Genomic DNA, 24327 nt, shown 5'->3' with positions numbered 1-24327 from the left:
TCAGTGTATTCTTTAGAAGCACTTAGTACTTCTTTGATTATAGTTACCACTACATTTTTTAGTTCCGAAATTATTTCTGATCTGATTTCTTCTATACCTTTTTGCAGTTGATTCTTTACTGTCAACGCTATTATTTTAGAGATATCTGGTGTGTGATTGCCAGCTTCCTCTATGCTAGTGTCTTCTGCATTTGTACTGGGTGGACTCTGGGCCTGAGACTACATTTTGTTCCTTCTCTTTGTCATTTTGTATACCACTGTCTTCTGACCTTTGGTGTAGAGCTTAGATAGAGTTATCACCTTAGCACCACGTCCGGATCTATGAAGTTCAGATTCCTCCAGGTGGGTGTTGTTTGGTTCTGGCTGTGTGCTCCACTTTTTTCTGCTGCAGGCGTTAGAGTTGAACCTTTTGTGTCTCTCTAGGAATATGTTGTGCTCCTGAATCAGCTGGGTGGGTCTTGCCTCTAGCCTCTTTGCAGGGAGTTCTGTTGAAGGGTTCCCTGCTGGGCCTGCAGCATGCCAGACCTGCGCTCTGGGTCTGTTCAGGATCCCGCCACCTCGGTCGTCTCACTCACTTGCCGGGCCTGCACTCTGGGTCTGTTCAGGATCCGGAGGGCCCCAGGTCGTCTCACTCACTCGCCGGGCCTGCACTCCTGGTCTTGAGATTTTTTATTATAAATTGTGCTGCTAAAAACATGAGCATGTATCACTGCTTTGATGCTTTTAATTCTTTTGGGAAGAAACATAGAAGGGGGATAGCTGGTCAAATGTAACCTCTAGTTTTGTTTTTTTTTTTTTTTGAGGAATATCCATAATAATTTCCATAATGATTGTACCAATTTACACTCCCAACAACAACAAAGAAGGGTTCTTTTTTCCACACACCTTGGCCAGTATTTGTTATTAATCGATTTTTTTTTTAAATGTATATGGTTGTTGCAGGGTCTCACTACGCAGCTCAGACTTGTAGTAATCCTCCTGCTTTCAGCCTCCCCAGCGCTGGGTTTACAGGTGTGTACCACTACACCCAGACTCTGGCTGTATCATCAGGTGCAGCATGTGATGCCAGAGATTGAACTGTAGTCCCTGTACTTGCCTAAGTTTGCCTAAGCAGGCGCTTTAGTCCACTGAGCTATTTCACCAGCCCCTGTAGGTTGATTTCTTGATGATACTTACTCTTTCTAGAGTGAGATAGAATCTCAGTATTTTAATATGCATTTCTTGAATGGCCAGTGATGAGAAACACATTTTCAGATGTTTATGTGCTATTTGTACTTCTTTATAGAGGTATGTCTTTTCATTTCAGATGCCCCTTTATGCATTGGGTCTTTAAATCTGGGGAAGGACATGATTTTTTTGAGCTATTTATATATTCTTCATGTTAGTGTCTTGTCTGAGGAATACTTGGTAAAACTTTTTTCCCATTCTGTTGGTTGTCTCTTCACTCTGTTGGTGGTTTCTTTTGCTGTGCAGAAGTTTGTTAATATGATTTGATCCCAGTTGTTGATCCTTTGTAACATTTTCAGTGCAGGGTTTATTCATAAAGTCTTGCCTACATCTGTGTCAAGAGTTTTACCTATTCTGCCTCCCAGCAGATTAAGTGTTTCTGTTTTAATAATTAGATCTTTGATCCATTTTTATTTTAGCTTAGTCCATGGTAAGAGATATGGGTCTAGGTTTAATTTTCAGCATGTAGAAAGCACATTTTCGGGCTGGTGAGATGGCTCAGTGGTCTAAAGCACCTACTTAGAACCAGCTTAGCAAAACACAAGGACCGCGGTTCAGTCCCCCAACACCACATGCCAGTCAGCCCCGCCCCCAAGTGGGCTGAGCTGGCCACACATACACACAAAAATAAATAAATTAAATAAATAAATTTTTAAAAAAAGAAAGCACATTTTCCTAATACCATTTATAAAGGAGGATGTAAACACTAATACACCTATATTAGGGACCTCAGTACTCCACTGTCACAATAGACAGATCAACCAGGCAAAAATTCAACAAAGAAATATCAAAGCTGAACCTTCAAACAGATTGACATAGTAAATATCTACAGAGTGTTCTATTCTACAGCATCAAGCTATACATTCTTCTCAGCAGCATATTGGACTTTCTTCAAAATAGACCACATACTTGTTCATAAAATATGTTTAAATTATCTCATGCATATTATTAGATCATAGTGCAAAGAAATTGGAACTTAATGGCAAAAGAAACCACAAAAACTATGGAAATTAGACAATACTTCTTCAACATCCAAATTTTAAAAAATAAACATTCTCTCAGGCTTTCACAGAGAGCATATTGGTCAAGCAATGGCTTTGACTCATCCTCATGGATGACACTGACAAAGGATCTACAAAGTGCAGTACAGGGCTACAGGATAAATCCTGAGGGTACTTGACTGACCTTATCAGATACAAAAGTTACATTTCTTGTTACATTTCTTGCTTTATCTTGGTGTTAACCATCCAGCAGAAAAGTATAAAAACAAGGTATATAAAGTAAAGCCATAGTAATATGATGAGCTGTAAAAGGCTCAAGTCAATAACTTCTGAGGATAACCCACTAATATTATAGACTGCTACCCAGTTTTGGATTGTTTAGCTGAATTCAAACGCCTTAGTATTTAGATGCCAATAGAATATATCACCTCTGACAGGACTAAGCAAAAAAAAGGGGATACAAAGAAAGATCATTTTGTATTTATATATACAAAATAGTTAGGATAGAGATACAGCTACTTTCGCTTAATTCAATAAGAAGAAAGAGATGTACTAATAGTGTTTGGACAGAATATCTTGTCTGCTTCTTGTACTATGGATAACCACTATGAAGATAACAATGTATTAATTATTGCAACTGTCTTATTAATCAGCTTTGAAAATGTCTCATTCATATTTGTTTCTCAATAAAATTAAAATTAAAAAAAACAAATTTTAAAAAATAAAAAGGCCTGAGGATGTAGCTCAGTATGAAGGCCCTAGGTCTGATCCTATAGTTTCACACACAGATAAATTAGTATGAATTTATCACAGTTGGATAAATTATATTTGTCTTAGAAGATAAAACTAAAGATTGAAAAAGTTTGACACTAGTGTCATTACTGAAGAAAAAGACAGAAACATAGACAAGGTAGAGAAAAGAAATGTAGGCATGTAAAACAATATAAGAACAATTATAAAGCTTCACCAAAGAATGGAAATGCAGATTTAAATTATATATGATATTGCACTTGGCTTTACAGAAAGTTATGAAATAGTAAATTCATTTATTGATTAATACCGAGCATGGAATTACTACAAGGCCTGACATCCAAGTGACTAAAAGGTCTCCACTCAGTTTATTGAAAAGCCTATGCATGACTTCCTACTTTTCTCTGTATGACACCAAAATCAATTGCCTCTAACTTTGGCCCTGGTTTTACTGTTCTGGAAGTTGTGTAATTCTGCATTTATAATTTGGTTAAGTCCTCTTGGAGAAGGCACAGAAAACATTGGCTTGAGCAGTCTATAACAATTAACTACTTTGTTGCCTCCTTGAAAGTAACAGTTCTTCCTAAATAACCCTTTACCTTGTGTATAATGTATTATGTTATTACACATGAACTGGTATTAGATGAAACCATTGTTTTCAGTCTTCTACAATGCTTTCAAATCACATTAAGAGTAACTTACAGGACTTGAACAATTACTTATTTTACATTGACACTTAGATAGATTGCCATCATGTATTTTTTAAAAAAGTGATAGTAAATACCTTGATGTTCAATTGTAAAATTTCACTACTACAGTATTACTTGATATTCGTATTCACTATACACATAGCTGGACAAAGTACCAGCCTGCTATATTGTGCCTTGTTCTCCACGTAAACATTACCTGAGGAACAGTGTATAATTTCTCTGCCATCCAGTCCCGGGCCGGTCATCTATCCATTTCACTATTTCATTTACTTAGCAACTTAGTTTTCAACAACCTCTGTCACTTTCTAGCACAAGAAAGTACCTGTCTCCAGGTTATAAGGGACTGAAAAAGAATCCCTCATTTGTCTCAGTTACCTGCTGCCATACATCCCCTATCTCTCCTTAGTTGTAGATGTTACCCATGGGCTACTTTCTCTGGTACCAGGAAAAAGCTCCTAAATAATTCTGATCATTTCTATTGAATTTCATGAAATCTGTCCTAAGTAAATGCTTATGCCACATGAAAGATTCCCTGTGGTCTTCTCTGACTTACCACATTCTCCACAACAGTTCCTTTATTCTTCTTAAGCCTCCTGTCAAACAGGCTTACAGGAAATGATTCACTTTATATTAACAGGCAGTTTTCTAGCATGGATTATCTTGGTATTTCCTCTACATTATCACCCTTTCTCTTGATCATCATCTTTTTTAACAAGAAAAATTCTTTACATCTTGCCAAATTAATCATCCCATGTGGGTGCTTTCTCCCATCTCCCACTTCCTTCAGCACATCAGTTTCCATTTGCAATGCCAGACTCCACTCAGACATATTACCCACTGCGTGGAGCAATGTGCAAGCTTTCCACTGTGCTAGAAAGACTGATAATCTGTATCTTTACTTTTCCTTTTTAAAACTTATTAAAAGAATAATATATGTCCATTTTCTCAATTTCATACCACGTAGTCATTTACCCTTCTCTAATTTGGTCTCTGATCTATTGGTGCAATGAAAGATAGTTCTCTTGAAGATTGTCTCCATGTGACCTTTTACATTCATTTATTCAAAAAATATTTTGTACGTCTTGTGCAGCAGGAACTGCTAAATAGTAGAGGTTCATCTGAAAAAAGGTAAGATCCTTATTGTCAGCTTGTAATTTAGGTAAGAGAAACAAGTAGAGAGAAAATTACTTGGTAGTGAGAGTTGCACATAGATGAAAGTAGGACTAGCAGTTTATAACTCAGCCCTTGATCATGTAGGTTTACAGGGGACAATTCTCAGAGAAAAAAGAGAAAACACTCAGTTACAGAAGAAAGAATGTCGTATTTCTAGTAGAGCAAGTTAACAAGAAGTAACATCTAAGTTTATATCCTTCGGTTACCTATAAACTGAGTAACACAAGTGCAGAGTTTGGGAATGTGGATGGTGATGAAGTTTTTCTGAATCTAGTTGTTAAATTTATACTAAATTTTTGTGTGTATATAACATTGAGGGAAGTGGAGAGATCTAGACTTTTTGCTAGATGCTCACAAATGAGTGTGTATCTTTAAAATATGTAGATGTAGGTGAGTACTAGGTTGTAAAAGACTGAGGAGTTTCTGAACTACCTTGAAGGAGATCAAGAAACAAAGTGCCCTGCTTAGACTTCTGATTCTGGAAAAGCCATTATGAAATGTGAATTATCAAATGAGAGGATCGTGTCTGCAGGGGTTGAGGAGACAGGCAGTGCTCTAGAGAGGAGAAGTGCGTGATCACGGGGACAGTAGAGGTGAAGAAGAGGGAATGGGTTGGAAGTACTGAGAAGGCAGCAGTGTTTAGATTTTAGTCTGCTCTTGCCAGGTCCTGCCCACTTGTAGGCACATACTGCATGAGCCTGTACAGTCCCCCAGCTCCTCATCTTATCCAGTGGGCCTGAATGTCCTGTCTCAAATAGAAGGTTGTACATTAGTCTTACTCTCTGTATTTTAAATTTTAAATTCTCTGTATCTGATTTCAAGTTTTTAATCCCTTACAACATGTAACAGATTTTCATGTAGCATTCTAAAAACTGGCTGTTAATGACAATACTGATTCTAAGAGGTTTGCTTGTGTTCATCCATTTAACCTCACAACAGACCTATGAGAACCACAGTTATTATATCCCATTTTTGGCTTAGAAAGAAAATGAGTGGAAGGTGGAATTATTTCCCTGAGATTCAAATCCAAGCAGCCTGACTCCAGAGTCTCCGCCCTTAACCAGTATGCCAAACCATCTCAGTTAGAACCTGCTGAGAGCAGCCCAGTGATTGGTAAATTTAAAGCAATTCATAAAATATTCTAGCTTTGGGCTGGGGATATAGCTCAGCAGCATAAATGCCTGCCTGGGAAGCACAAGGTCCTGAGTTCGATCCCCATTACCAAAAAAAAAAGTAAAATATTCTAGCTTTACAAGATTAAACATAATTTATCTGTATAGAGCAGCTCATAAGTTTGTTTTATAATGTTTTTGTTTTAATCCCTCTAGAACCAGTACGAAGGTACAAAACTTACCACAGTGATATCTTTAGTACACCCAGTGAAAGTCCGTCTATTATTTCCTGTGAATCAGATTTCAGACAAGGTAAGAGCAAAAAAAAAAAAAAAGTTTTAAAGAGACCACAATTGTACTTCTTCACGAATGTTGAAATTCAAATGAAAATTTAAGAATTCGAAAATGTTGCCATTTACTTATCTCGATAGTATTACAGGAACTCAGCAGTTCCAAACAGTGACGTGGTCATCGTCACCATACAGACAAGAAGTTATGGTCTTTAAAAAGTAGCAAAACTTAGGGGCCGGGGAGATGGCTCAGTAAAAAGTAGCAAAACTTATCACAGGATTTAATAGCATTATGTCATTTGTTGGGTTATATTAATATAATTTATACAAATAATACAAGTGCTTCAGTTTTAGATAGGGTTGTTTTCATAGTTTTATCACCTGTGCCATCAGTTCTTTGTCATTTACAATTAGTGAGAAGGGCTGAGGCTTCAAAGAGGTTCGAATCCAGCAGTGGACTCCTAGGACTGGATGAAACTCCAGGTCAAGGCCAGCCACAGAGACCAAGGTAGGTGGGTGACACAGCAGAGCAATGGACTGCTAGTGACCAGTGGGTTTTTTTAAGTTTTGCATTCTTCTTAAAATCAAATTGGACTTTTTTTATTGTCTTTATAATTTTCCTATTCCCTTCCTTTTTCTTTACTCCTCTTTTTAAAAAAAATTCTCAAATATTTGTCCAATTCTATGAAAGATAGGGATTGGAATCTTTTGAAATCATTATTGACTGTTTATAGTTCTTGGTTTTTTTAGTTGTCCATATGAATACAAAATAAACTGATCATAAGAGTGTGTCATTATGAAATGCAAATTAAAACAACGCTGAGATATCATCTCACCCCAGAAAGATTGGCTAACATAAAGAAATCAACCAACAACAAATATTGGAGAGGCTGTGGGGAAAGGGGAACCCTTCTCTAGTGTTGGTGGGAGTGTAGACTGGTGCAACCATTATGGAAATCAGTGTGGAGACTCCTTAGAAAACTAGGACTGGAAATCCCATTCAAGCCTGCTATCTCCCTACTGGGAATTTTCCCGGAGGAACTGAAAGTGTCATATCATAGTGATATATGTGGGCCTATGTGTATAGCAGCACAATTTGTATTAGTCAGAACTTGGAAACAACCAAAATGCCCATCACATGTGGAATGGTTGAAAAAGATGTGGTACTTTTATATAATGGAGTACTACTCAGCTATAAAGAATGATAAACTTGAAGCCTTCATATTTAAGTGGATGCCCCTTGAAGATATACTTATTAGTGAAATAAACCAGACCCACATCTGTAAATATCGAATTATGTCCCTAATATAAGGACTTACAGTTCCATATATGACTAGGTTTCTAAATTTCTTTGTAAAAATATGTAAATGCTTATTTCTACTTTTATATAATTATTTTTCCTTCATATTCTGTAAGGACTTAAAGTTCAACATAGCAATATCTGATGGAAAATACCTGTTCCAGAATATGCCAAAATGTTTGATATTTCTACAGATAGGATAAACCATTCTGTATATATTGCAGGTTAATAATTAGCTTCTCTTCTGGAGGGTTAACAACCTAAGTTAGCAGATCAAAATTTGGAGAAAAGGAAGGGCTGCATGATTAGCCAACATTTTGGCTCTAGCCTTTCAAGGTCAGTGAAGACTCGGGACATAGGAGAACCTGTACTGTAACAACATGTAACTCAGTTGTGCTCCAAATTTTCTGATCAAGAAGATTATGAGCCACAGAGAAATGTGTTTGAGGATTTAAAGTGAGCCTGGGGAGAATCACATGGAGAGAAAAAACATTTTCTCAAGCTTTCACAGAGAGCAAATTGGTCAAGCAGTGGCCGTGACTCATCCTCAGGTCAGACACTGACAAAAGAATGTACAAAATGTGGTACATGGCTGCAGGATAAATCCTGAGAGTACTTGGCTGACCTTATCAGATACAAAAGTTACAATTCTGGGTATATAGGTCTTGCTATATCTTGGTCTTAACCATCCAGCAGAAAAGTCTAAAAATGAGGTATATAAAGTAAATCCATATTAATATGATGAGCCGTGAAAGGCTCAAGTCAATAACTTCTGAGGATAATCCACTAATATTATAAACTGCTAGACAGTATTAGATGTTTAGCTGAATTCAAACACTTACAGTATTTAGATGCCAATAGAATATTCACCTCTGACAGGACAAATAAATAAATAAATAAATAAATTTTTTAAAAAGAAAAAAAAATGGAAATAGAAGCGGTCAATGCTCTAATTAGCTTTGTCTCCTTTTTTTCAATTGTACTTTTTCTTTTCTTAATTTCTTATACATTGCTCCAGTTTTTTTCTTCTTCCAATATCTGATAATATGAATAGCTGGTTGTAAGACAATACCATGTATTACAACAAATACTGTGAAATCCATATTACTTTGTTAAGTAAAATTCTGTATGAGTTGTCAAAAAAATAAACTAATTTGAAGACAACATTATGCAATACAGCAAACAAAAAAACTAGTTGGCACACTTTTCTCTAAGATCCCATTTTAAGAGACCTCTGAACTATAGGAAGTCTTTATAAAATCATTAATGATTATGAGACAGGAAAATTCCCTCAGATTCCTATTAAAATTGGTGATAACTTTTCCTAAAATGTTATCTCAGCTATCCCATTTCTTTGGTAAATATCCATGCATGTGAAGTACGTACCTCAACTGCTTGAATATATATGTGTGTGTGTGTGTGCAAGTTTTATCTATCTTCTGATAAGATAAATAAATGCAAATAATTATCAAAAAAAAGAGTGTGTCATTAACAGTCAGTGAGAAGATGATAAGCTTTTATTTCTAAAAGAATATTTTTTTTTTTAATGTTAGCATAAGCTCCACCAGCAGGCTTTTCGTGAGAATTTATTTGTTGAGAAAATAATGAGTAGATTACCTTTATCTAATTCCCTATTACATAAAAAGTTACTGATTTGCTATCTGGCTTAAAAGCATTATCTGTTATTGTTAAAAAGCCTGCTTTGAAAAAATGAAAAACCTGCTTTGGGGCTGTTCTAAGCTCATTTTTATACTAAAATACTTGGCACTCTTATTATGATAGTATTATTTATGTTAGCTTACAGGAATGGTGTTACAGCTGTGTACTGATTTTCTTTAGTGAAACTGAAAGATGTCAAGTCAATAGTGAGTATATTAATAACATATCTTTGTCATGTGTACACAGGTCCCTTATGGCAACAAAAGATGCTATATAATGCTAAGTATTAATTTCACATTGTAAGAGGCCCAGAGGTTGCTTTAGAATTTCCTCTCAAAGTATGAAAATCTTTTTAAATTTGATCTTTGAGTTTGTGTTATTCAAGTACTACCAGATACAAGAGAGTCATTTAAAATTAACAAATATTTTTGATTCACCCCATAGCTAACTAATTTACCAGATACAGTTTCACACCTGTAAACTATTAATAGACCAGGTAACTCTAGTCTTACAAATAAAACAATTTATCCATGGCTTAGCATTCAAGTAATTAAATCTATTGCACTAAATTAATTTTCCTTAATTAAATTCCTTGATATTTCAGTTTTTATTGAATTTATTGTTTCTTGTGCCTTTTAAACTAGGCTATATTTTATTTTCTTTGAGGAAAGCTCCAGTAGCTGTTCATTTACCGAAAGCTATGTTTGCATGCCTTTTATATTATTGTTTTCTTGTGATGCCCCATTTGGATAATTTAAACAAAGATGTACAAGGCAGTGACCATCTAGTTGATCATATGGTTTTTCCTGATGAAGCAGAAGCATTTGGTGGTGAAGAGCAGTAAGAAGCCAATATGGAATTGCACTTAGCTCAGGGTTGCATGGACAAAGTTTCTTTAGAATTCACTCTTCTCTGTGTCTGACTTGCAGAAGGCCTGGAACAGTTAGTGTGATGCCCTTTTAGCTTAACTGAAAGGAGCAGCAACAGCTGCAAAAATAATGCATTTTGTGTTAATTTGTTTTAGGTTTTTCTATTTAAAGATAAATTCCTTATAAACAAAATTAAATCATTTTGTGAGCTGTATCTCAATTTTCTTAATACATACTCTCAAAGGTGTCATGTATAGAATAACCTTAATTTTGACAGTTTTTAGATTCTACTCAAACACTAAAGCCATCTTAGCTTGTTAGAGCCTTATTTTAAAGGAAAACTGTTTTTTGTTTCTTAATTCATGGAAGGAAAAATACATGTGGTATACATAGCATCTGAGATATAGGTATAGGTGGAAAAAAGTGCTGCCTGGACAAGTGGAGTGTTAGGTGTGTCTTGTTTCACACACATTGCTAAACTCTACTTTCAGCTGGTTCCAGCCTTTCGCTGCCCTCAGAATTACTCATGGATTCCAATGCCATCTGAAGTCCTCAAGCAAGTTTTGTGAATGTGTACAAAGGTTTCTGATAATATCCTCAACATGTAGTCCATAATAAGAACCTCCTGCTTCATTCTCTCATAGTGTGAGATCTGTAAACAGTGCTGTATTTGTACATGTTGCAAGCTTCCTTATAAAAAAAATTCCATTCCCTTCAGCTGGAATGCAATGACAAAACAGATCCAAACAGAGCTATTGATTTCTTTCATATAGTGGGGGCAGGAAATAATGAGTCAGATGCAGTAGAATAAGTAATTTTGGATTCTCAGTGATCAAAAGTATCTTTCAGTGACCAAAAAGGAAACTCAAAGCTGTTTTCAGAGCATGCCTCAGGCTTTTTCATCTGTCCACTTTTGGAGTGCAGCTTATACATGGCATAGCACCCAGAACTTCTATAACTCTGCTTACTGAGATGACTTTTTTTTTTTAAACTCTAAACCTCTTTTTGATGTTAAAGATTTTTCTCAATCTTTATCTTGCTTTTGTTGTTTTTCCCCTCAAGATTTCTTTCTTCATAGAAACATCCATTAGTTACTATGTTAGCAGAGATAAAATGATAATCACTTTTCCTACCTGTGAGTAGCTGTGATATAAAATAATTTGAAGAAGCTAATATAATTGGTGAAAATTCTTCATTTGGTTGGACATGTTGGTAATCCCAGCATGAAGGGAGGCTGAGGCAGGAGGATCACAATTGACAGTGAGCCAGACTATATTCAGTCATCCACTCAACAAGTAATTACTGAGCACCTATCACTAGATACTTTTAGGTATTAGAGATAGTTATTAACAACACAGAAAATCTCCCAAGGGACTTGCTAGAGATAAGAAATAGTCAATAAACCTTTAAAAAACTTTTGTAGGATAGTGGCCCCAACTGCTAGGGAGAAAAGTAAAGCAGGCTAATGGGATAAGGAGTGTAAAGATACGATGTCTTGTTCTATTTTGCATAGTTAGTGTAAGCAGGCTTGATAATTTGCTAGGATGGCCTAGGGGCTTTGGTGGAGATTTCAGAGGCATGCCACATCCCTCAGGAATTGCAAAGGATTTGGGAGCAGTTTGTGTGTGCACACACACACTCGCACAGGCACACATCTTATGCAAAGATTCTTCTAAAATGGAAACAGAATTTGCTTAATTCTTGATGCCTTACTCAACACAGGATTGTCTTCAGTGGTCTTAATCAGCTATGCTCTCCCCAGCCCTGACTTTCCCTCTTTTTAAGTAGCAGACAATATGAAACACCCCTGGAAAGCAGCACGGTCAGCCAGGAGCTCATGCTGAAACGGCAGGAAGAAGAGATGGTGCAGCTGCAAACCACAATGGCCCTTCGGCAGTCTCGGCTCAGCGCGTACCCTGGAGACACAGTCACAGCTTCTGTGCTGGACATCCGAGACCCGCTCCGAGAGATGGCCCTGGAGACAGCCATGACCCAGAGGAAACTGAGGGCAAGTGCATTCTCTGGTCACGGCATCTAAACCTGCTCCTGGGGACTGTAGGCAAAGAGTGTCTAGAAATTGCTACCAGGGCCCAAAAGTTGCCTTTGAAGGAAATTGAAATTCTATATTCATTTTCCCGTGGGATTAAATATCTTGTTAGTTGACATTAAAATAGTAAATATTTATCTGCTGTCATCTTATATCTAAAATAAAATTTGATGGATTTAGAGTATCTTTGCTATATGTTTTTAAATTCTGTGCCAAGCCAGGCATGGTGGCAGGTGCCTATCACCCCTGCTGCTGGGGGTGTCAAGGCAAGACTGAGCACTTGAGCCCACAGGCCTGGGCAACATAGCAGAGCCCATAGCAAAAGAAAATGTTTTTTAAGTTTTTCATGATCCTCAGAAGCGGTGGGCTTTATTCAGTATTATGGGGGCTCATTTTTTAATCCCACAACTTGAGAGATCGGAGACATAATACAGAGTTAAAAAGAGTTCAGAAGCTTAAGATTAATCATCCAGTGCATCTTCTTCTGTGCTCTATCCTCAGAATCTGGGGAGTACCTTGTTTTACAACTAAAAGATGATTACAGTAGCTCCAAGCGTCATACCCAAAGGCAGGAAAGAACAATCTGCAGTATATACCTTTTGGGAAGACTTTTTTTTCAGTACTGGGGATTGAACCTGGTGCTTTATACATTTTAGTGAGTGCCCCTGAACTGGATCCCCAGCCTGTAAGGGGAATTTAAAAAATGTATATATTCTATTTGAGGTATTTTTCTATAAACATACAACCTTAAATGTAATTTTATAAAATTAAGCTCAAAATGATCGTGTTTTTTTCTCATATAAATGCATACAGGTATGAATGAGTAAAGGTGACATAATTGACAGTGATTTTTTTTTTGTTTTGTTTTTGTTTTTAGTTCTTTAGTTGTTCTTTTTGTCAATTGCTTCAAAGAATTACCTTAAGAGCAGATTCTAGTTGGTAGAATTCCAGTTTCCTTCATAATATTCTAAGAACAAAAACAGAATTGGGTGGTAAAAATTGCATTGTGCTACAAATTAAAAGAATTGAATTTTGTTCCGTGTGATGCTGCTATGACTTTATGTAAACTTTTAAACTTCTTTGTGCCTCATTGTTGTAAAATTTTTACTTTTAGGGTTTTATTTTTATTCATTCTTTTTTGTAGTGCTGAAGAGTGAGCCTCATCATGATAGGCAAGCACTCTCCACTTAGCTACGTCCTGGCCCCAGTAGTCATTTTTTAAACATGGAATTTGGTTACAGTTCATAAGATACTGATCAAATTTTTAAATTTTATGCACTGTTTTATTTTGTTTTTAGTATCAGGGTTCAAAGTTGGAACCTTGCACTTGCCAGGCAGGCACTTATGCCACTGAGTTATATCCCTGGTCCTAAATTTTAATAATATATACTGTATTTTAAGCTGAAAGGAAATAATTCAATAAGGCTTTACCAATTTGTCATTATAGCCAATACCTTTATCAAAACTGGGAAATAAGCAGGATGCTACAGAAAATACTGTGTGCATCTAAAATATTGTGGGCATCTCCCATGTGATAATTCAGTGAAGAACATGAAGGGCATACACATAGACCTGTTTCCTAAAACATGGGTTTAGAAAGCTACTATAGAGCTTTGGTTCATTAGCAACCCACAAACTACAGATTATGCCTTTACAGTATGCACTGTCATCTGTTATCTTATGGAAGACCTACATTTCTTTTTTCAGACAAGTATATCTTTAATGAGACATGCTGTATCTGTGATTCTATCATTTGAACTACCAATCATTAAAGTACCACACAATGTGTTTTCTCTGAAAAGAGCAGGTGGTTATATGAGGCTGAAAGAGTATACTAATAAGTGCAGGAACAGTTTCACAATTAGTTTAATATTCTTTTTCAAAATATACATTAAATTGTTTTTCTCTTCTCCTTTCCTTGAAGACACATTTACCTTGTTAATACTTAATTGGCTTTGTTGATCTGTGTTAGGTTCTGTGATTCCTATTTCTGTCCTTGTATGTGTCCTGTCAGTTGGTTCATTGACTATTAACAAACCCTTGATGTTAACCTTTTACTTAAGTGATATCTGTCACATGTTCCACACTCAGTTAATTGGGTAGAATTCCCACACCAAGCAACCAAATGAGCTGTACAACCAAGTGCAAAGACAAAGCCAACAAAAACAAAACTCGGGTGACCTCCATTAATTCAAACACTCCTGCAAACACACACACACACACACACACACACACACACACCCCAACCCCTGACAGCCTCAACATTAGCCAGCCTGCCTTCCTCCTGCTTTTGCCATTTGGACCTAATCGTTCCATCTTTTGTCATCCCTGGCTGTGCCTGGAATGCAACTTTTTAAAGTTATCTCTTTTTAAAAAAGCCATTAAAAAAAGCCATTATTAAGAATTTAATGGACAAAAGGGATCAGTTCCCCCCTCTTACTAACGGCCTAGAATATACCAGAAAATGAGGAGAGAGTAGACTGAAGAGAGTCTTCCCAATTCCTGAAGTGTTTTCCTACTGAGGGCATGGATGAAAGGTGGAGACGATGTGATGTCTGTATTGTCCCAAATTCTCACTATATAAAACAGAAGTGTGAATCATCCCAGCATTCCAGGGTGTGGAGTGCACAAGAACATGTATATTTCCGTACCCACCAAGTAGGTGTCTTTAACTATAATTCATTTTAAATTGACTATCACTCTCTACAACAGTGTGATTCAGTTCACACCTTAGCAACATAAAACCAAATCCTTATATGAATGAGCTTGATAGTTTATTTTTATTATTTGTTCATATTTTGTGTGTGTGATGATGGAGATCAGCCACAGGCCTTACGATGTTATGGATTCACTCTACTACTGACCAATACCTTGAATCCTAGATTACTTATTTTTTTTAAGACAACCATTGTTGATTTCCTGTCCTCTTGTTCTGAAATTCTGCATCATTTTTAATAGAAGAAATATTTTACTATCTTTAAAAGTCAAAACAAACTTTTAAATTTTTTAACAAGTAAAATACAATTCATCTTGTACAGTAGAACAAAAGAATTCTACCTGGAGGTCAAATATTGAAAACCAGTAAAATAATGAAACAGTATAAAGTCGGTCATTATTCCTTACTGGTAGAAAACATTAGGAAAAGCTTACGTATGTAGAACATGTTTCATTCTTGATTTTGTCACATTTCCGTGAAGTACTACATTGAAAGTTTATGCATTTCTTTCCAATAGCCTAGTTTTGACATGGTAGTTTTTTTTTTTTCAACAAATAATACACTGTATATATTCTTCTTAGTGGTTAATTGTACAAGATGCGGACTTGTGATCCTATTTACAAACACCATTAGAACAAATCATTCTATTCATTAACAGAATGTAACTATATATCTATCCCAACCACTTTGAATACACAGATACAAAATGGACATTCATCTGTATACCCCATTTTTTCGAAGTTCCGTTATTGAATATTATAGGTGTGTAAACTCAGCAAAATATTCTAAAAGAGTCCAGTAGCCCATAATAGCATTGGGTCTTCTGTTTAACTGGCAATGTCAGAAATTATTAACCTGAGTCCCCCACAGCTCAACTTAACAGCATGGCTTTATTTCTTATAATTTCGTCTTCATACTTTTCTGCTGGATGGTTAAGACCGAGGTAAAGCAGGACCTATGCAACAAGAGTTGTAGCTTTTTGGTCTGAGAAGGTCAGTGAAATGCCCTCAGGATTTGTCCTGATATCCTGTACCTCAGATTGTAGAACCTTTATCAGTGCAGCCATGTGGATGAGTCACGGCCAATGCTTGGCCAATGTGCTCTCTGTGAAAGCCTGAGAGAGTATCTTCTCCCCATGTGACTCTCCTTAGGCCCACTCTATGTCATCGATCACTTTCCTCTTTTGCCCCATAATCTTCTTGATCAGAAAATTTGGGACACTACCGAGGTACATGACGTTACAGTACAAGTTCTCGTATGTCCTGAGTCTTAATTGACCTTAGAAGGCTAGGGCCAAAAAACATGGTAGTTTTAAATGTAACATATTATTATAGCATTGTTTTTCTTGCAAGGAAAGAGCTATAAATGGTAAAAATATTAATTCTTCTTATATGATTTGCAGAATTTCTTTGGCCCTGAGTTTGTGAAAATGACAATGGAACCTTTTGTATCCTTGGATTTGCCACGGTCTATCCTTGTAAGTAATAAACCAATTTGTTTAGTACAAAATTATTTCAGTAAAATACTTATAAAGCTTAATTTAATGTATGTCATTTCTCTTTTTTAATTATAGACCAAGAAAGGGAAGAATGAGGATAATCGGAGAAAAGTGAACATAATGCTTTTGAGCGGACAGAGATTAGAACTGACCTGTGATACCAAAGCCATCTGTAAAGATGTGTTTGATATGGTTGTGGCCCACATTGGCTTAGTGGAGCATCATTTGTTTGCTTTAGCGACTCTCAAAGGTACCAGGCGTTTTAAATTCAGAGTACAGAAGGGAAACTTGGCAAAGCTGACTTCCTACAGCTATCACCCTACTCAACTTCATTGTGGGGATTCTTAACTTACTGAACAAGTCAGCATTGAAAAGTGGAAGTGAGGACTTCGTCCCAACTTCATTCATTGTTTTCATGTCGTATTTGTTGTGTCCACTTTGAAAAATGTTTCTTTGTCTAACACTATCTGAGAATTGCTTGGGTTTTGTTTCTTTGTTTTGTTTTGTGGTGTTTATTTGTTTTCCTAGATGAGTCTCAAATTCTTGTGCTCAAATAATCCTACTCCCTCAGCCTCTTGAGGGCCTGAGACCTACGAGACCCAGCTAAAAATACAGTAGATTTTAACTGTCACATTCTAGGACCATTATCTAAATGATAACAGCAAGTTATAATGTATATATATATATTTGTGGGTGTGTGTGTGTGGCGTATATGTGTATATCATAGGGCCATACCTCTGATATTTTTACTGCTTTAGTCTACTATCCTAAAACCATATAGTCTTTAAGTGTTGTTAGTTGATGACAGAAAATTAGTCATTTCACATAACTTTTAAATATTACATCTCCTGAACCCCAGGTTATGCACAACCATAATAGTCGCAGCACAGCTTTAGTAAAAATTCCTCTTTATCAGTCACAGTTGTCACAGCAATAATCTCCTTGGAATTGATTTACATTCTGTAGTAAATCATATTTATGAATTACTCTTCATTATTTCAGATTTCTTACAGTTTAACTTTAGACAATAAAATATCTTAAATGACAATCAAAATGTCAGTGATTTGAAACTCTACAGACCTTTTCTTTCATAAAATAAGCATTTCCTTAAATATATTTTATACCTTAAAAGTGAAAAACTTATTTTATAGAATCATCCAGTAAATATGCAATATAGTGATGGCACATACATGTGATCCAACCACTCAGTAAGCTGAGGTAGGACAATCACTGCAGGTTCAAGCCCAGCCTGGGCTACCTACTGAGTTTAAGGCTAGCTTGAACTACATAGCAAGACTGTCTTAAAAAATCAATAATAATAATAGTGATAATATGCCTACATTCTTTTTTTTTTTTTGGTACTGGAGATTGAACTCAGGACATTGCACTTGCCAGGCAGGCACTTATGCTGCTGAGCTATCTCCCCAGCCCTACTTTCTTAAACATTCTGCACAAAATCAGATTTTATTAGATAACTCTTATGTATCTGGAGAGAATCAGTACTAGTTAAGTGATAATATTTAAAAATAAAAAGTAATGACTTTCCTCAAGTGGTTCAGTAATAGCAAATAATAGCGGAACATTTGTTGTGATACCATGTGCTACTGATTTACCCAGTATTTTATATCCAGGTTGTCATCTGATGTTTACAACACCCTATAAAGTAGGAACTAGCATTATACTAATCTTACAGTCAAGAATAATGATGTCCAGGAGGTAAAATAGTTTATTTAGAGGCATACAGGTAATAAATGAGGTGACCAGGAATTGAATCCAGACTTGTCTGTTTTCAGAGTCTGCACTATAAAAGATTGAGCCATACTGTCTTCATTCATACACAGTGCTTTGTCATACTTCATAGCAATCTTGTTTTTTTCTTTTTCTTTTTTTTTTTTTTTTTTTGCATGTGTGATACTAGGGATTGAACTCAGGACTTTGCACTTGCCAAGCAATTGCTTAATCTACTGAACTATCTCCCCAGCCTTGTCTTGTTTTCATCTTGTTTGGTATTGTTTTGTACAGTGAAGAAGTCAAAGGGAAACTTTTTATCTGATCATTTGTTCTCACTCTGTTTTAGATAATGAATATTTCTTTGTTGATCCGGATTTAAAATTAACCAAAGTGGCACCAGATGGATGGAAAGAAGAACCAAAGAAAAAGAGCAAAGGCGCTGTTAATTTTACTTTGTTTTTTCGAATTAAATTTTTTGTAGATGATATTAACCTAATACAGTGAGTACACCAAAGTTTTTCGCTTGCTCTTTCTGAGCCCCTGCTCTTTTGATCCTTTTGACATATAGGTGAGCTATTTGACAGTGGTCAAGGGTAAGCTCAGCTCTATATTAAAAGAATGAAATAATCCTCCTTATGTACAGCTTTGTTTCCATAATTCAGATATCTGTGGTCAGCCATGTTACATAGAAAAGTCCAGAAATAAACAATTCATGCATTTTAAGCTGTAGTCAGCTGTGCACACCATAACAAAATCTTGCACCACTCTGCCCTGCCCTATGCAGCCCAGTGCATGAGTCATCCTTTGCCCAGTGTAGCTGTGCTGTACATATGACCTGCCTTTCAGTCCCTCTGCAGCTGTCTTATTTGTCACATGGGCTAGCATGGAATTGCAGCAATTCCTGTATACCACAGGGAATCCATAAAGTGCTTTATTTAAGTAAGTAAAAAGTCTCTTGACTTAATAAGGAAAGAAAAGAAAATATGCCAGGCTCACTAAGATCTGTGCTATAACTGTTGTCTCTTCCTATGGCTACTTAATAAACTTTATCATGGTATGGATGGGTAGGTAAATCGTGATTAGAGGTTCCAGTGCTACCTGAGCTCAGGATCCACTGGGAGTCTTAAACACATCCTTCTTAGGAAAAGAGAGGATCAGTATTTCTTCACATATCTTCCTGAACACTTGTGATTGTTAAATACTTAACAGCAGCTGCCGGGCATGGTGGCACAAACCTGTAATACCAGCCCTTGGGAGGCTGAAGCAGGAGGATTAGTCTGAGTTCAAGGCCAGCCTGGGCTACATAGCAAGACCTTGTCTTCAAAAAACAAACAAAATACAACTTAACAGCAAGCTTAGTAATAAACTACATTGGAAACTAATTTCTATGCCTATAATTAAACTAACCCCAAGATTCAAAATTAAAGACCAGGATGTTGGTGTGCTTGTTTATTTTTTTCAGGCATACTTTAACCTGTCATCAGTATTATCTTCAGCTGCGGAAAGATATTTTGGAGGAGAGGATGCACTGTGATGATGAGACTTCCTTACTTCTAGCATCTTTGGCACTCCAAGCTGAGTATGGAGATTATCAGCCAGAGGTTGGATTTATTTTTTTCCCCTCAAGACTGTTTCTATGTTAACATTATCCTTAACATAATTAAGAACTTGGCTAAAAGGTTTCATGCTAAGGTCTGAAGTTTTTGAGGTTCGTTTGGTGAATCAAAATGACTAAACTCCAGAAGTACTTTTCATACAGTGTGTTGTTTATTTATATTTATTCTTCCATTTAAAATTTTAGAGCTTAGGGCTAGTACTTAGCCCATTCTTTTGTCTCTAAATAATGGAGATTAAGTGTAGGGGTTAAAGGATCCTCAACATTCCACTCAGACCTTTGTACTGAGAAGCCAGGAACAGAGCAGAGCTCAGTGTATGGAAAACTCACTGTATTCTCACAACCCCCTGATCCTGGCATCAGTGAGCTAAGGGGAACAAGGGGCAAGAGACTGCGCCATCTAAGCAGCAGCCCTCACACCTCAGTTCTTAGCAAGGACAGCATGAAGTCTTGAATGTACATTCCATTCCTCAGCTTGCTGTCAGCCAGTCGTTCTGCCTCCTTGAGTGGAAGGAAGACTAATGCATTTCCCCTAGAGCTCAATCTTCAGAGAAAGGAGAAACAGAGTATTCATCTCTTGACTAAAGCAAAAACGTCTGATAAAAGTCTAATAGAAGCCAGGCATGGTTGCGCTTGCCTATAATCCCAGCACTCAGGAGGCTAAGGCAGGAGGATTGTTGTGGGTTCAAGGCCAGCCTGGGCTACAAACTGAGTTCAAGGCCAGCCTGAACTGCATAGTAAGACCCTGTCTCAAACAAAGGAAAAGAAAAAAAAAAAAAGAAAGAAAAAAGCAGATAGAACTACTAACAGAATATTCTCCCTTCTAGGTACATGGCATATCTTACTTCAGAACAGAGCATTATTTGCCTGCCAGAGTGATGGAGAAACTTGATTTATCCTATATGAAAGAAGAGTTACCCAAATTGCATAATACCTATGTAGGAGCTTCTGAAAAAGAAACAGAGTTAGAATTTTTAAAGGTAAGCATTGTAAGACTGCAAAAGGTAAATGTCTTCCTATAAAATAAAGAGGAAGTTTTGGATGACACACAACTAACAGCTTAGAGGCCAGAGACTGATTCTGTGGCTTATTATATTTTATTTCATTTATTCCTAACTAAATCTGTGATGATGTGGTACGTTTTTTGATTGCTATGGTCCTGGAGCTTGAACCTAGGTCCTTGCGTATACTAGGCAAGTGCTATACCACCCAGCTATATCCCCAACCCTTTTCACTTTTTTTTTATTTTGAAGCATTGTCTCACAAAGTTGCTAAGTTGCCTAAGTTAAGTTTGAACCTGAAATCCCTGTCTCACCATGGGCAGTTTGAATATATGTACATAAATCTTCTCAGGCTGTATTTGCTTTTATATTTCAACACTGACTCTTGGTGAGTAAATTTTTAATGTTACTCAAGTGATTTGTTGTTAGACTTGTTAGGTTTGTTTTATTTTGTTTTGCAGTGCTGGGTATCAAGCACAATGAAATTTTTATAAACATAGTAAATGTTGAGGTTTCTTTTTTGGCAGTGGATCCATATCATTCTGGCAGCATTGTTAGAAAGACTGTCCTTTCCACATTAAACTACATTGCTGCAGGCACAACTTCTAGAGCTTTATATTGCCATTTATTAAAGTTCACTGCCATGGTACGGAATTGTTCCAACAGGTCTGCCAACGACTGACAGAATATGGTGTTCATTTTCACCGGGTGCACCCTGAAAAGAAGTCACAAACAGGAATATTGCTTGGAGTCTGTTCTAAAGGTGTCCTGGTGTTCGAAGTTCACAATGGTGTTCGCACATTGGTCCTTCGCTTTCCATGGAGGGAAACCAAGAAGATTTCTTTTGCTGTATGTTCATTTTAACCCCCTCATCATTATATTTTTAAATGACTATTATCAATCCCTATGTAACATATTCACTTTCCTTAACTAAACTTAGACCCTACCATTCAGGAATGTTATTATGTCTTAAAACTACTTACCTCTTATTTCTTAGCTGCAGGAAGTATTATTGAGATTTGTTTCTAGTTTTCTTTGGAGGTGATTTTTCAAAGTGTTTGATGAAACCTGAGCTAGTTACATGCTTGGTTAGCTTTAGCTAAATTACAACAAAGTTGAATTCTTTGTTGCATCAAAACTTACTCTAGGGTTGTCCACAACTTCTCACATGGAGAAACTCCTCCAGTATTTTCAAGATGATGACTATCTTAATCCAGATAAAATATTCCTAGCTCAATAATAGGTTCCTTATTGCAACTCCAATGGAATCTCATAAATCCAAAGATATAATACTTTCATAAACTACTCCCATTACTTTGTATAGATTCATATTTTAATGCATATATTCTATGGAGATAAAATTAGAAAAGCTATATTCAGAAAATATTGTTTATGGAAGATGTTACATTCTGAAGGCCTATTTTGACGTTAGACATAGACTATCTGGACATTGAAGTACCACTGGCAAACCCAGAGGTAAATAGGAAATATGTTCCAGGATTTATTTTCTGGTGATATTCAGAGATTACTGATGTCTTTGCTTCATATTATATTCTCAGCAGGGCAATATTTGTAAGGATATCAAGGTCATGATAGATGCTGGATAATGTTCAACCTAAAGAATGTTGAAATCAGTTGTATATCTAATGGTTGGCTGGTTCATTGGTTGGTTGGTTGATTTTGATTATCAGATAGTAATTTGTTCTCTTCAGGAAATCACAAACTGCTCTCACATTCTCAAGACTATAAACCCTAGAACATTACCTGAGTTTAACTTTTCCTCAGTGGAACTTCTGGTATAACAAGTATCTGAAGGAAACTTTAGGTTAATTTAATACATATCCATTTTGGACCAGTTTTGGAAGGGAACAAGTAATCATTACAGTATTCAACTCTGTTATCTACCCAGTGATCACACCATCCATTTTATAGAGAACACTGTGTGTAACCAGGATAAACTCATTTGAAAAGATCTGCAATAGTGAAGAGCTCCTTCTGTATTTAACAGCAGCATTTTTGCTGAAATTCTTTCTCTAGTGTAGAGCTCTCTTCTTTTCTACTAACTTTGGGAGTGCAGGGGTGAAAAAATCAGCCATCAGGGCTGATAACTGAATTTTCTCAGTCATACTTCTTGTCTACTAGTCAGTTAATTCTTATAATCAAATACTATTTGTTTCAAAGCAGTATTTCTTTCTTAGATGTTATATCATCTGCAACATCACTTTTTATAGTTACTCTGTACCTCTAACTTACCTTTTGTGAGGCTTCTTGTGCCCATACCTCTTTGTTGCCTTTGGGTGTCTTATACAGACATCAGTTTTGTAGCTCCCTTGTCTTTCATATGAATAATTTAGTCAGGAAGAAAGTTTTCCTGCTGTAGAGTTTAGCTTCCTTGCAAATTACTTGATAATAATTAAGTAGCATCTATAATAAAAATAAAAGATGCAATTTTGTTTGGCAAAATATTCCCAAACTAATTGAAGAGTTACTATTTTGCTGCTTAGATGGTGCATCATCTACAACATGAATGATTTAGTCAGGAAGAGAGCTTTACTACTGTAGAGGTTAGTGTCCTTGCAAATTACTTGATAGTAGTTAAGTGGCAATGTGAGGGTGTAGATGATGTAGAATGTGAGGGTAGTAGTCTGTGCTTTCCTGAAGAGAACAAATTACTATTGATGATCAAAACAGTAATCAAGGTATAATACATACAGTCAAGATGCTACTCCCCATGACAAGTGTTAGGCTTTTTCTGAGGGTGTTCCATTGCCCTCACTTGTACTTGAAGTGCTCAGCCTTGCTTCTGTCACTCCCTGGATTAACTCAGTTTCTTTTAGAATCACAGGCATTATCATAACCTTATCAAATATAAGGAGCATAGATAGGTGCTACTGTCTTCAAGGATTCTCTGACATTTGCTGATTTCCATTTTTAATAGGGAGAACAGACCTATTCCCAGAAATTTCACTGGCAATAATACTTACAAGCCTTTGTTTTTAATGTCACTCATTATCATTTATTTCTATAGATAGATTCTATTGGTGACAAGTGATGCCAGTTCTCTATTTGTGGTTATGACATAAAGTTTCTTTAATATAAATTTTTATATATAAGAAAAATCACTTTAAAAGATTTATAAGTAAGCAAGACCAAAGATTATAAAGATAGCTGTGAATAATTATTATATTGCTACTTCTGTTGTATCTTCTATAATCCTACTAAATTTGACTTTTCTGAATCTATTTTTACATCTGTAATAGATGATGTAAAGTAAAGAGAATAATTTGCGCACAGGTAAGACATAGTATACTCTAAAGCTGGACTGAAGTGATAGCCCAGGGATGTTACTCTTGTAGGTCTAGAGCATTCTATGCTTATTTCGTCAGGCACATGGATCCCTTATAAGCTTCATGATGTAGGTTGCAAATTTGAGGAAGCCTTCTTATACAAGAGGCATTTGCTTTTTGATGAACAGTGGAAACATAAGGCTGGCTTCCTACTTTCCCTGAGTTGGTGAGAATTGCCATCTCTGAATATCAGAGCATTTCATCTCTCAACCAGCAGTTATGTTATTCTGCACCTTTTTTATTACCACCTTTTCTTTGACTTTTCACATCTTCGGTCCTAGT

General features: G+C 36.3%; 1 protein-coding gene across 8 annotated transcripts in view; it reads left to right on the top strand.

The window, feature by feature from the left end:
* Positions 1 to 24327, top strand: part of Ptpn13 (protein tyrosine phosphatase, non-receptor type 13) — a 229009-nt gene that overhangs the window by 139434 nt on the left and 65248 nt on the right. For all 8 annotated transcript variants that reach the window (XM_023712954.1, XM_023712955.1, XM_004629264.2 and 5 more), the window contains 9 exons: positions 6189 to 6284; positions 6677 to 6770; positions 11879 to 12098; positions 16256 to 16330; positions 16427 to 16601; positions 18429 to 18582; positions 19545 to 19683; positions 20525 to 20677; positions 21365 to 21547. In XM_023712954.1, the coding sequence (XP_023568722.1) occupies positions 6189 to 6284; positions 6677 to 6770; positions 11879 to 12098; positions 16256 to 16330; positions 16427 to 16601; positions 18429 to 18582; positions 19545 to 19683; positions 20525 to 20677; positions 21365 to 21547 (1289 nt within the window). The remainder of the gene's footprint in view (positions 1 to 6188; positions 6285 to 6676; positions 6771 to 11878; positions 12099 to 16255; positions 16331 to 16426; positions 16602 to 18428; positions 18583 to 19544; positions 19684 to 20524; positions 20678 to 21364; positions 21548 to 24327) is intronic.

This window comes from Octodon degus, unplaced genomic scaffold (genome assembly GCF_000260255.1).
Source record: "Octodon degus isolate 3935 unplaced genomic scaffold, OctDeg1.0 scaffold00028, whole genome shotgun sequence".
Taxonomy (NCBI): Eukaryota; Metazoa; Chordata; class Mammalia; order Rodentia; family Octodontidae; genus Octodon; species Octodon degus.
Note: the sequence above shows the minus strand (reverse complement) of the source record. Positions and strands in the feature narration are given on the sequence as shown.